Here is a 15,016-nt window from a genome sequence, read left to right as displayed (position 1 = left end):
ATAGATTATAAATGACATGCATTTAAATAATAATAATAATATAAACCTGTTATGGTTATTTTTATATTTGTAATATTTATTATTTTATTTTATAATATAGCATTGCTTTACAATTTATTACATTTAAATGTAAAAATGGATCCGACTGAATAAATTATATACCTTTTAAATAATAACAATATTATGATTATTTTTATTTTTTATATTTATTTTTTTGTACTATTCATTTATATTTTATTTTATTGCATTACATTTGAATCCCACAGTGAATCGGACTGAATTAATTATAATAAATCTGAATAAATTACACTAAACAAATTGTACATTGTATGTATTTTATAAAATGAATAGCATATTATGCATATTTTTATTTTTTAATATTTTATTTTATTGCATTGCATTAGATTTTAAATTGAATACATTACATTGAATAAATAATAAATTGTATTCATTTAAATAATAATAATTAAGGTATATTATGGTTATTTTTTTATTTAATTTCTTTGCATTTTATTAGATTTTATTTTATTTGAATGCCGTAATCAGACTGGTTTTAATGCACAGAACAGCTCAGATTCAGAGAAGAAACCTGGTTCGGTTCTGTCTGTTTGTTCGTTTGTTTATAGTCAAGCAAACAATCGTGCAGTTAGAGGATCAGGCAAACAGACAGACAAAAGCAAGCTCAAACAAACAAATGGGCGTATTGGGGAAACGCGGCACGCCGCTGGGGAAAATGAAAGGTCAACGCATCCATAAATGGAAATGGAGATATTTTATTCACCATCAGACAAGAACAAGCCATATAATAATTTAAAATCTAGACGGGAAAAAACAGACACGGAAGGCTAATCGAAAAAAGTGCGGTGAAAACACCAACAAAATAGCATCGACTTCCATAACCAGGCAAAAGAGAAATACATTAAGATTTACTTACTAGCTAAAATTTCTACATCCTGTGATCGTCGAAGAGATAAAAATGAACGAATGTTTTATTCTTTAAACATCCAGTGTGGTCATGCCGGCGTGTGCGTGGTCGTGTTTGGATGGGTTTATAGTCCTCGTTTGTGCAGAGATGGCCTCCTCGGGTACGCTGGCGTCTGTCTGATATTATACACCATTCATATTTGGCTTTATTCGGGGAAGGTCGTGGAGGGACGGTCGCGTGAGACTGTACAGGTGCTGATAGCGTCGAGCGCAGCGACTAAAGACACATGGGATCCACTGAGCAACAGATGTGTCCGTTCTGGAGAAGAGACACAGACAAAACGCATTACACACTGGAAATACAATCATGGGAATATATATACCACAATAAACCACTGGTTGTGTATTTGATCAGATCATCTAATTGCGTAGTAATAAATATATATAATACGGTTATAATATTACATTTTATGTTGTTGCATTTTATTTATTTTGTTTATTATTCATTTAGGCATTTTTAAAATTTGATTGTACTGCATTTTATATTTTTATTTTATTGCAATGCTTTTTATGTTATTATTTTCTTATTATATTACATTGCATTTTAGTTTTATTGCCTTTTCCCTCCTACTTTTTTGCATAACATTTTATTTTATTGCATTGCATAAATTTTATTTTATAATAATTTTTTGCGTTCCCTGTTTTTTGCATTTAATTGCATTGCATTAATTTTTGCGCTGCATTTTATATTATTTTATTGCACTGCTTTTATTTTATTATTATATAGCTCTGCATTATATTTTTTTATTTTATTACATTGCATTTTTATTTTATAGGTGTTTTTTTTATTTTATTGCACTGCTTTTTATTTTATTATTTTATATCTTTGCATTGCATTTTCTTATATTACATTGCATTTTGATTTTATTGCCTTTTCCCCCAACTTTTTTGCATAACATTTTATTTTATTTTATTGCACTGCATTTATTGTATTTTATATGCATTTTTTAAATTGATTGCACTGCATTTTATGTTTTATTTTATTGCACTGCTTTTTATTTTATTATTATATAGCTCTGCATTGCATTTTTTAATTTTATTTTTTTCCCCCTATTTTTTGCATTTTATTTTATTTTATTTTATTGCATTTATTTTATAGGCATTTTTTTTTTATTGCACTGCATTTTATATTATTTTATTGCACTGCTTTTTATTTTATTATGTTATAGCTTTGCATTGCATTTTCTTATTTTATTACATTGCATTTTGAATTTATTTATTTTTTCCCTACTTTTTTGCATAGCATTTTATTTTATTGCACTGCATTGATTGTATTTTATATGCATTTTTTAATTTGATTGCACTGCATTTTATATTATTTATTTTATTGCACTGCATTTTATTGTATTAATGTTTAGCTTTGCATTTTTATTACATTGCATTTTTATTTTTTTTTTTTTTCTCTATTTTTTGCATTGCATTTTAATTTATTGCACTGCATTTTATTGCATTGCATTTATTTTATAGACATTTTTAATTTGATTGCACTGCATTGTGTATTATTTATTTTATTGCACTGCATTTTATTTTATTTTGTAGCTTTGCATTGTGATTTTATTGCTTTTTTTGTAACTTTTTTTTTTGCATTTTATTTCATAGTACTACATTTTTGTTATGATTTTATTGTATTGTATAATACTGCATTGCATTTTAAGTTTTACTGCATTGCATTTTATTTTTGATCACCACAATTAATTAGACTGATCTATATTATTTTATTTTGTGTACATATAGAAATATATGTAAACAGTTTCACAATTTGCAAAAAAATCAAAACCCATTCAATCATATCTTTACTCACCTGTCTGTTTGTTGTTGTTCTGTTCTGTTTTTTGTTTGTCTGTGTGTTTGATGACCTGTTGTGTGTGTGTGTGTGTTGTGATCACCTTGCACTGGCACAGTGTGCAGTCGGTGCCGTGTTTGACCCAGGACGAGCCGCTGAAGCGTGTGATGCCGTGTTCGTCCTCGCAGGTCTTGGTGATGTCGTGGCGGACGGCGTGAGCCTGGCACGGGTCCGAGACGCAGCGTGGGCAGCACTCGCCCTCGGGCACCAGCGTGAAGTCACAGTCCGCCGGCGGGCAGGACAGAGGCCAGCAGTCCACCTCACCCTGCTGAAGACCGGACCGAACCAGAGAGAAACCACTGAGAAACTGCAGATCTGAGCTGCTAACTGAAGGGTTTTAAGGTCAAACTCCACATGCAGCACTTGAACATAATCACTAGCCATCAGAAGATGAGGGCCTGTAAGATTTGTTAATGTTTTTGTCTCTTTCTCTCACCAAAGCTGCATTCATTTGATCAAAAATACTGTAAAATAGTGAAATATTTTTACAATTTAAAATAACGCTTTTCTATATGAATATCTGTTAAAATGCAATTTATTCCTGTGATCATTTGAATCATTTCAGGCCTGGAAATCTAAATTGTCATAACATGCATATACTTTTATTATTATTATTTTTATAATAATAATAAGTATTATTATTATTATTATTATTATTACCGTGAATAAATGAATATATTTCACAAAATTAACATTTGCAAACCATTAAATCAAACAATTTAATCAATATTTTAAGTCAGTGTATTTAAAAATTAAATTTATTATTAATAATAATAGTAGTAAAAAAAAGTAATAATTTATAAATTAAAAAAAAAAAAATGTAAAGCATTAAATTAAATTAAAAATTAAAATTATAAATATTTATAGAAATTTCAAAACATTAGCATTTAAAAATTATATATTTATTATTTTTTATTAATTTAGCATTGGTATTTCTAGGATTTTCATATTTTTTTTCTTCTAGACCTGAAAACCAAAATTTTAATTAACTAATGAATTTTTACAAAATATTTTATTTTTATTATTATAATTATTATCAGTATCAATAAATGAATTAATTTAACAGTGTCAGCATTAGTAAAAAATAAAACATTAAAAAAAATATTAATATTTATAGAAATTTCAAAACATCAGCATTTAAAAATTATATTTTTATTCATTTTATAAATTCAGCATTGGTATTTCTAGGATTTAATTATTTTTTTCTAGACATGGAAATCAAAAATTTAATTTATTTTTTTATTTTATTTTATTATTATTATTATTATTATTATCAATATCAGTAAATGAATTAATTTTACAGTATCAGCATTTGCAAAAAGTAAAATCAGTCAATTTAATATTTTAAGATCATATATTCTATAAGTCAGTGTATTTAAAAATAATTTATTAATAATGATAATAATCATAATAGTAAAAATAATAAATCATAATAATTAATATTTATATACATTTCAAAACATCTGCATTTAAAAATGATATTTGTATTATTTTTTTATTAATTCAGTACTGGTATTTCTAGAAATTTAACACAATTTTTTTCTGGGTCTGGAATATGGAGGGCCAAATTATTCAAAATTAAATTAATTAAAAGGTGAAATATATAAATAAATCGTTAAATGCATAATTTAATTATTGAAAGCATAAATACATGTATAAATATTTATTTATTTAAATATTATTTTTTATAAATAAATATTTTTATTTATTTAAACATTTATTTATGCATTTATTTATTTAAATATTTATTTATTTATTTACGCATTTATTTATTTATTTACGCATTTATTTAAGATCATATATTCCTATTCTGTAAATGTTAAAAAAAAAAAAAAAAAAGTATTTAAAAATAATATTTAGTTTTTTAATTGGGAATCTGCTGCAGTGATATAAACGGAGCCGCTCTTTGACAGTAAATGGCACACGTGTGCAGCTGCGCTGTGATATTGTGCTTAAGTCTAAAGCAGCTTCAGAGAGCGAGACCTAATCAAGTTGACATTTAAAGCGAATCCTCGCGCTGAAGCGTCACAGCGACTCCGCGGCTGAAAACCAGCTCATTTTTGGGGATATATTGCGCCGTCGGTTCGGCGGCTATCGATAACGGCGTCCTGTGTTTGAGGCCGCGCTGCAGATCTGGCAAAGCAGAGATTTGGCCTCATTTCGCCAGGGTTACACACAGGAAGTGAGAGATTTTTCTTTTTGAATCCGTTCGGTTATCGGCGCGTTTGCCGTGACTGTTGTCCGGAGCCGCGCGTTTATAGCAGCATCTGCATTTTTCTCTCGTCGAATGTGATGGTAATATATTTTCCATGCATATTTATCAGTCGGGGCTTGTTGTTGATGGCAGCTTCCAGAAATACAGTATTCAGTGTTCAGAATGGAGCACTACATACTGTGCACTACATACTGCATACTGCATACCATACAGTCATAAACTGTTACATTTTTGTCACATGACCTGATTATGTCGTCTGTTTCAGCAATTGTTGTCCAGTTTTATCATGGTACTGAAATATGATTTATAATTTTGATCCTGTTTTGTGTAAAAATGTATATAAATAATGCATTTCACAACATCAGCATTTGCAAAGAAGAATCAGAAATTATTAAAATCTTAGAAATGCCAATGCTGAATTCAATTTAATGCTACTACTACTGCAACTACTAATAAAATAATATACATTGTTTGAAATTAATATACTTAAGAAATATACTTTTTAAAAATAGATATAAATTTAAATGCGTATGATCTTAAAATGAAGATTTAATTTGTTGATTTTCATGGATTGAAATTCATTATTTACATGCATTTATAACAGAATTAGTATGAATAATACCTTTAAAAATATAAAAATACATAATTACTTTCATACACTTATTTATATCTATCATTTTTAATAGATTGGATCATTAGATCCTCTTTTGAAAGACACAGAATCACCTTTGTATTCATAATTTAATTATATTTAATTGAATTATATAATTTTCTATGCCTAGACGAATCACAGATATTAAAATCCTAGAAATGCCAATGCTAAATTCAATTTAATAATAATAATAAGAAGAAGAAGAAAAATAAATATATTTTTAGAATTTAATTAGTTAAATAAATAGTTATTTAATTTTTAGAATTTTAGAATTATACTTTTTAAACATGAATATAAATGTAATTATATAATTTTCTAGGCCTAGAAGAATCACATACATTAAAATCTTACAAATGGCAATGATGAATGCAATTTAACAACAATAATAATAATAATAATAATAATAATAATAATAATAATAATAATAAAAACACAAATATTTTATAACTATTTTTTAATAATTACATATATTTACATTTAACATTTCCAAGCCTAGAAAAATCATAGAAATGATTACAATTGTATTTAATTAAATGTAATAATTAATTCAATCATTATTTCTAGATCATATATTCTGTTATATAAGTCATTAATTACATTTTATAATAATAATAATAATAATAATAATAATAATAATAATAATATTATTATTATTATTATTATTACATTTAATTCAGCACTGGCATTTTTACCATTTTAATCATTTCTATGATTTTTTTCATTTAATGTTTTTAAATTTTAGCAATTTTTATAAAGAATTTTTTTAAAAATATTTAAGATTAATATAAAAAATTAAGATTTCTAATTATATAAATTATATTTTTGATAAATTGTCTTTTTAAAACTCAAGTCTTATTTATTCATTTATTTATAGAACTATAGTTTTTATATATCAATATTAATAAAATATTTTAATAATTGCTTAATAAAGTCTTTACTTTACTTTATTTATTTATTTGTTTGTTTATTTATATAACTATTTTTATATATTAATGTCAATATTAATAAAAGATTGTAATTATTTTTTAATGAAATCTTTGTTGTCTACATTAGTTTTAAATGTTAGCAATTTTTCATAAAGAATTAAAAAAATTAAGATTGTATAAAGTAATAAAGAATTCTAAATAAATTATATAAATTATATTTTTATATTTTAAGAATTCTTTTTAAATAATTAAGATTGTTAATAAAATATTAAGAATATTAATAAAATATTACATGAATAAAAAATATTCTGTGTATTTAAAAAAGGATCTAATGATCTAATCTGATTAAAATGGATATAAATAAATGTATGTAATTTTTTTTTTTTTTTTTAAAGATATTAATTATTATTATTATTATTATTATTATTATTATGTTCAAATTAGATAATAATGAATTTCACATTATCAACATTAGCAAACAATTAATTCAACAAATTGAATCATTTTAAGATAATTTTTTGATTTATGAGGATGCAATTTAATTTATATGTATTTCTAAAAAGTATCATTAAAAATATTATTATTGCTTTTAACATTTTAAGATCAGAAAAAATTAAATTAATTAAATTTATATATTATAGAATTGTGTGTATATATATATATATATATATAATTATTTTTATATATCAATGTCAATATTAATAAAATATTGTAATTTTTTAAATGATTTTTAATATTTTTAAATCTTTATATTGTCTACAATATTTTTAAATGTTAGCAATTTTTCAAAAAGAATTTTTTAAATAAAAAAATAATATTGTATAAACTAATAAAGAATTCTAATTAAATTATATAAATTTAATTATAATATATAAAATTATATAATAATTGTCTTATAAAACTGAAGTCTTATTTTTTTTTTATCATATTTTTTTCTGTAAGATTTAATGATGTGTATCTAAATATATTTTAAGTTTTAATGATGTGTTTGTTGATGATGATTGTTATAATTATTTAATTGCATTCAGTGTTTGTGTGTGTTTCTGTGAGTTTTCCAGGTCTGCTGTAAATGCGTCTGTAGTCTGTGTCAGTCGTGCTGTAGTCGAGTGTTTCTCGTCCGTCTGCGTTCGCTGTAACGGCTAATGTAAATGCGACGCTGCGTTTGATCAAGGCTGAAGCCGTTCAACATCCAGTCACGCGTCTAAAGAGCCTCGGCGCCGCGTCAGATGCCGCCGTAGAGGTGAATTGTGGGAACAGAGGCGAGCGGAACGGGGTCACAACAAGGTGCTTCTTCACAAAGCTCCCTCGTGAATGCGGATCTGACGCGAGCGTTTGATGAACATACGGCTGGAGGAGGACAGACGTTTCCAGCGCTCGGGAGGGAGCGTCAGAGTCCCGCCGAGATCCAACCGTCAAGCTGAGTTTATTTACTGCTCTTTGATTATTATTGAGTTCGCGATGGTTAGAAATGTTTGGAAAGATACGAGGGGTGTGAAACGAAAATTTTGCCAGGGGCCAAAAATGTGTTTTTACAAGCACAAATGTGAAGCGTGTACAGTTATTGGTGCAGTTAGTGCTCAACTACTGTAAAAATGATTTCTAAAGTTGTAAATGAAGATTATTGGAGTGGGTTTAACAAGAAAATCTGATTTCAGTCTTCAGTCTATTTTACTACTTACACATTTGCGTTTAATTCAATGTGTTACCATTTCTTTGTAATTATTTGTGAAATTTACTGAAATTGCAGAGCAAAAAATGTTTCCTAGCTTATTTATTTATTTATAGAATATATTTATCAATATTAATAAAATATTTTAATTTTTTTTTTTTACATTTTAGCAATTTTTATAAATAATTCTTTTTTAAATAATTAAGATTATATGAAGAAATAAAGAATTCTAATTATATAAATTATATTTTTGATAAATAATTATCTTTTTAAAACTGGTCTTATTTATTCATTTATTTATAGAACTAGTTTTTATATCTTAATATCAATATTAATACAATATTTTAATAATGTTTTTACATTTTAGCAATTTTTATAAAGAATTATTTTTTTAAATAATTAAGATTATATGAAGAAATAAAGAATTCTAATTATATAATTTATATTTTTGATAAATAATTATATTTAAAAAACTGGTCTTATATATTCATTTTTTTATAGAACTAGTTTTTATATATTAATATCAATATTAATAAAATCTTTTAATAATGTTTTTACAAATTTTTATAAAGAATTATTTTTTTAAATAATTAAGATTATATGAAGAAATAAAGAATTCTAATTATATAATTTATATTTTTGATAAATAATTATATTTAAAAAACTGGTCTTATATATTCATTTTTTTATAGAACTAGTTTTTATATATTAATATCAATATTAATAAAATCTTTTAATAATGTTTTTACATGTTGGCATTTTTTATAAAGAATTATTTTTTAAATAATTAAGATTATATGAAGAAATAAAGAATTCTGATTATATAAATTATATTTTTGATAAATAATTCTTTTTAAAACTGAAGTATTATTTATTGATTTATAGAACTAGCTTTTAGATATTGATATCAATATTAATAAAATATTCTAATTTTTTTTTAAATAAAATCTTTATATTGTTTACAATGTTTTTAAATTTTAGCAATTTTTTTATAAAGAATTCTATTTTTAAATAAGATTTTATGAAAAAATAAAGAATTCTGATTATACAAATTATATTTTTTGATAAATAATTATCTTTTTAAAACTAAAGTCTTATTTACTTATTTATTTATAGAACTATTGTTTTTATATATTAGTATCAATATTAATAAGAGTATTTAATTACTTTTTAATACAATCTTTATATTGTTTGTTTTTAAATATTTACAATTTTTATAAAGAATGCTTTTTAAAATAACTAAGATTATATGAAGAAATAAAGAATTCCAATTAAATTATCTAAATTATATTTTTGATAAATAATTATCTTTTTAAAACTGAAGTCTTATTTACTTATTTATAGAACTATTGTTTTCATATATCAGTATCCATATTAATAAAATATTTAAATATTTTTTAAAAAAAATTTTTTTTATCGTTTACAATGTTTTTAAATTTTAGCAATTTTTATGAAGAATTATCATTTTTTAAATAATTAAGATTATATGAAGAAATAAAGAATTTTAATTATATAAATTATATTTTTGATAAATAATTATCTTTTTAAAACTGAAGTCTTATTTATTCATTTATTTATAGAACTACTTTTTATATATTAATATTAATATTAATAACATATTTTAATACATTTCTATAAAATCTTTATATTGTTTACAATGTTTTTAAATTTTAGCAATTTTTATAAAGAATTCTATTTTTAAATAATTAAGATTTTATGAAAAAATAAAGAATTCTGATTATATAAATTATATTTTTGATAAATAATTATCTTTTTAAAACTGAAGTCTTATTTATTCATTTATTTATAGAACTACTTTTTATATATTAATATTAATATTAATAACATATTTTAATACATTTCTATAAAATCTTTATATTGTTTACAATGTTTTTAAATTTTAGCAATTTTTATAAAGAATTCTATTTTTAAATAATTAAGATTTTATGAAAAAATAAAGAATTCTGATTATATAAATTATATTTTTGATAAATAATTATCTTTTTAAAACTGAAGTCTTATTTATTCATTTATTTACAGAACTACTTTTTATATATTAATATTAATATTAATAAAATTTGAATACATTTCTATAAAATCTTTTTATTACAACGTAATAATCATCAGTAATGTTTCATCAAAACCCAGTAAGTAACATTCAGCTTCTCATGGAAAAAATCAAGTCCTGTCCTCAATAAACATCCCGTTCAACTCGTTTTTATGACATTACTGTATAACTGAAGGCTGTTTGTTGTGGGTTGTTTGCTGTGTGTGTTTGGTCTCACCAGACACTGGCAGCGCTGGCAGTTGTCGATCCAGGTGTCTCCGCTGGCGTAGGTGAGCAGGCCGTTCTGATGGAGACACTGAGACGTGAGGCGCGGGTCGCACTCCGGACAGCAGAACAGATCCAGCGTGGGATTGTCACAGTCACACACCATCCGTCTGCACAGGACGCGGCCCGACTGCAGGACACACAGGTGACAGACGCACGCTTACGCACGCTAAACTACAGCGCTTGAAAATCAGTCTATTCACAACATTTCTCATTTAACAATGTCGTGTACTAAAATAACTAAAACTACAACTGAAATAACAATGTATAAAACTACAGAAAAAAAACAAAGGAAATGAAACTAGGGTTTTTTTGACTGGTTTTTTTATGAACTGATAATAAATTTGAACATTTATTTAAGAAATAAGACAGTCGGGTGTGCGATACAGTGATTTTACCACAGTTTATTGGAAATACTTTTTTAGGCGAATCAATGTCTTGTCATTTGTCACAGGTGTCAGATTTTATTTTTTATGTAAAACATAATTTTTTGTGCCATTGCATTTTTAAAATGTTTTAAAATCTAAAATTTAAAAAAATATATTATTTGTTTTTTATCATTATATTTTTTTTTAGGTATTATTATTATGTTATAATGTATAATTATTGTATTATATTATGTAATTTTTATTTATAGTTATAAAATTATATTATAATATTATTATAAAATATTATGAAATAGTTTTATATGTATTTTTAACTGATTTTTTATTTATGGAGTAAAAATGACTGACAATTTTAAAAGAAATACTATTTGTTTTTGTACTGTTATAAAATAATATTACAAAATATTAAAATATTATGTTAACAATTATTTTTTTTAATGTATATTTAATGTATAAAGTAAATGTAAATTATTTTGAAAATTTGATTTCTATAATTGTTTAAAAACACACACCAAAGACAGTTTAATATAAAGACAGTTTTATATATATATATACAGTGAGGTCAATAAGTATTTGATCACCCTGTGATTTTGCAAGTTCTCTTACTTAGAAATCATGGAGGGGTCTACAATTTTCAGCATAGGTGCATTTCCACTGTGAGAGACAGAATCTAAAAATAAAAATCCGGAAATCACATTGTATGATTTTTTAACAATTTATTTGTGAATTACTGTGTCAAATAAGTATTTGGTCACTTGCTTATCAGCCAGATTTCTGGCCCTCAAAGACCTGTTATTTTGCTTTTAAATAGTCCAGCTACACTCTGCTTATGAATCTAAATTAGTAGCACCTTTTTGAGGTTGTTAGCTGTCATAAATACACCTGTGCACCCCACAATCAGCTAAAGTCTAAGTAGCAACATGGGCAAAACCAAAGAGCTGTCAAAAGACACAAGAGACAAAATTGTAGACCTTCACAAAGCTGGAAAGGGCTACGGGCAATTGCCAAGCAGCTTGGTGAAAAAGAACAACTGTTGGAGCAATTGTCAGAAAATGGAAGAGGCTAATGATGACTGTCAATGTCCCTCAGACTGGGGCCCCACGGAAGATCTCTCCTCGTGGGGTATCAATGATGCTAAGAATGGTGAAGAATCAGCCCAGAACTACACAGGAGGAGCTGGTCAATGCAGTGAAGAGAGCTGGGACCATCGTTTACAAGGCTACTATCAGTAATACACTAAGACGTTATGGTTTAAAATCTTGCATCGCACGGAAAGTTCCCCTGTCTAAGTCAGCCCATGTCCAGGCCCATCTGAAGTTTGCCAGGGACCATCTGGATGATCCAGAGGAGACATGGGAGAAAGTCCTGTGGTCAGATGAGACCAAAGTAGAACTTTTTGGTCTTAACTCCATTCGCCGTGTTTGGAGGAAGAAGAATAATGAGTATCATCCCAATAATACCATACCTACAGTGAAGCATGGGGCTGGAAGCATCATGCTCTGGGGGTGTTTTTCTGCACAGGGGACAGGACGACTGCACTGTATTAAGGAGAGGATGAACGGGGCCATGTATTGTGACATATTGGGCAAAAACCTCCTTCCCTCAGTCAGAGCATTAAAGATGGGTCGTGGCTGGGTCTTCCAACATGACAATGACCCAAAGCACACAGCCAGGAAAACCAAGGAGTGGCTCCGTAAGAAGCATATCAAAGTTCTGGAGTGGCCTAGCCAGTCTCCAGACCTAAATCCAATAGAAAATCTTTGGAGGGAGCTGAAACTCCGTGTTGCTCAGCGACAGCCCCGAAACCTGACAGATCTAGAGAAGATCTGTATGGAGGAGTGGGCCAAAATCCCTCCTGCAGTGTGTACAAACCTGGTGAAGAAGTACAGGAACCGTTTGACCTCTGTAATTGTTTACAAAGGCTTCTGTACCAAATGTTAAATTTTTTTGACTCAAGTGATCAAATACTTATTTGACACAGTAATTCACAAATAAATTGTTAAAAAATCATACAATGTGATTTCCGGATTTTTAATTTTAGATTCTGTCTCTCACAGTGGAAATGCACCTATGCTGAAAATTGTAGACCCCACCATGATTTCTAAGTAAGAGAACTTGCAAAATCACAGGGTGATCAAATACTTATTGACCTCACTGTATATATATATATATATATACACTGTGTGCAGAATTATTAGGCATGTTGATATTCTGGTCATATTTTTTTTCCAAACACATTTTACCAATTCCAAACCACATCAGTCTTAATAACTACTGTTAATTTTGTATTTAATCATTTATATGTGATATATAATTGTCTGTGAAGGCTGGAAGTGAAAACTCCTTATATTTAGGTGTGCATAATTATTAGGCATGTTTTCTTTTACAGATAAAATGAGCCAAAAAAGATATTTAACCCAGACTGAAAAGTCCAAATTATTAAATGCCCATGAGAAGAATGCAATACTAATGCATTACAAGAATTTGCAACATTAAGGCTTGACCATTGGACGGCGAAATGCTTGTTGAGTCTGCATGGTCAGAAAAAACAGGTGGAGAAGAAAAGATGCATGTTAACTGCAGAAGAATTAGGAATTAAGGTGAAGAATTAGGTGTGACACCATCAGGAACCGTTTAGTCTCCAGCGCCACCATTTTCCAGAACTGCAACCGACCTGGAGTCTTCAGAAGTGCAATGTGTCAGGTTCTCAGAGACTTTGCTTGGTAAAAAATCCTAAAAAATGCCCCTGACTTAATAAGAATAACAAGCTGACGTGTTGTGAAATACATGAAGACAGTTGTTTTTTTACTAAACGGTTCCTGATGGTGTCACACCTAATTCTTCACCTTAATTCCTAATTCTTTTGCAGTTAACATGCATCTTTTCTTCTCCACCTGTTTTTTCTGACCATGCAGACTCAACAAGCATTTCTCTGTCCAATGGTCAAGCCTGAACTTTGCAAATTCTTGTAATGCATTAGTATTGCATTCTTCTCATGGGCATTTAATAATTTGGACTTTTCAGTCTGGGTTAAATATCTTTTTTGGCTCATTTTAGCTGTAAAAGAAAACATGCCTAATAATTCTGCACACCTGAATATAAGGAGTTTTTCACTTCCAGCCTTCACAGACAATTATACATCACATATAAATGATTAAACACAAAATTAACAGTAGTTATTAAGACTGATGTGGTTTGGAATTGGTAAAATGTGTTTGGAAAAAAAATATGACCAGAATATCAACATGCCTAATAATTCTGCACACAGTGTATATATATATATATATATATATATAACATTTTAAACTGACTTTTAATGTATGAAATAAAAATTAAAGAATTTTAAAAGAAATACATTTTTAAAATGATTTATGTTGTTTGTTTTTATACTATTATTATAAATAATAATATTATTAAATAATATTATTATTAAGTTAACAATGATAATATAATGGAGATTTAATGTATAAAGTGAAACATTTAGCAGGAAATGGAAGAATTTTGAAAAAATTATTTCTTCATAATTTTTAACGTTTTTTATGATTGAAAATTATAACATAATGTAATATTTTATAATATTATATTATAAAATATTATGATTTTTATATATTACTATATTATAAAATATTATTTTAAAATATTATGAAATAGTAATATATATGTTTTGTTAACAAAAAACTTTTTTAACGCATGAAGTAAAAATTACTGACAATTTTAAAATAAATAAATTGTTTAAAATTATTTCTGTGATTTGTTTTTGTTTTTATACCGTTATTATTACAAATAATATTATAAAATTTTATTATTTTCATGTTGACAGTTATTTTGTAATGGATATTTAATCTATGAAGTGAAATTTACCAGGAAATAAAAAGAATTTTTAAAAATTATTTTTAAAAATATTATTATATTAAAAATTATTATTATTTATTATTTTTATGTGTGTTTTTTAATGTATATACTTAATTATGTTTTTTTTATTATAATATATTTAATATATTAAAAATAT

At 26.0% G+C, this 15,016-nt stretch overlaps 1 protein-coding gene across 1 annotated transcript in view; it reads right to left on the bottom strand.

Moving 5' to 3' along the window:
• Nucleotides 1–753: 753 nt before the first annotated feature.
• nell2a (neural EGFL like 2a) overlaps nucleotides 754–15,016 on the bottom strand; it is a 173,973-nt gene continuing 159,710 nt past the window's right edge. The window contains exons 18-20 of the mRNA XM_051099295.1: nucleotides 10,575–10,751; nucleotides 2,871–3,095; nucleotides 754–1,243 (exon numbers count right to left, since the gene is read on the bottom strand). Of these exons, the coding sequence (XP_050955252.1) occupies nucleotides 1,202–1,243; nucleotides 2,871–3,095; nucleotides 10,575–10,751 (444 nt within the window). The 3' untranslated portion in view covers nucleotides 754–1,201. The remainder of the gene's footprint in view (nucleotides 1,244–2,870; nucleotides 3,096–10,574; nucleotides 10,752–15,016) is intronic.

The sequence above is a fragment of the Labeo rohita genome, chromosome 25 (genome assembly GCF_022985175.1).
Source record: "Labeo rohita strain BAU-BD-2019 chromosome 25, IGBB_LRoh.1.0, whole genome shotgun sequence".
NCBI classification, from domain to species: Eukaryota; Metazoa; Chordata; class Actinopteri; order Cypriniformes; family Cyprinidae; genus Labeo; species Labeo rohita.
Note: the sequence above shows the minus strand (reverse complement) of the source record. Positions and strands in the feature narration are given on the sequence as shown.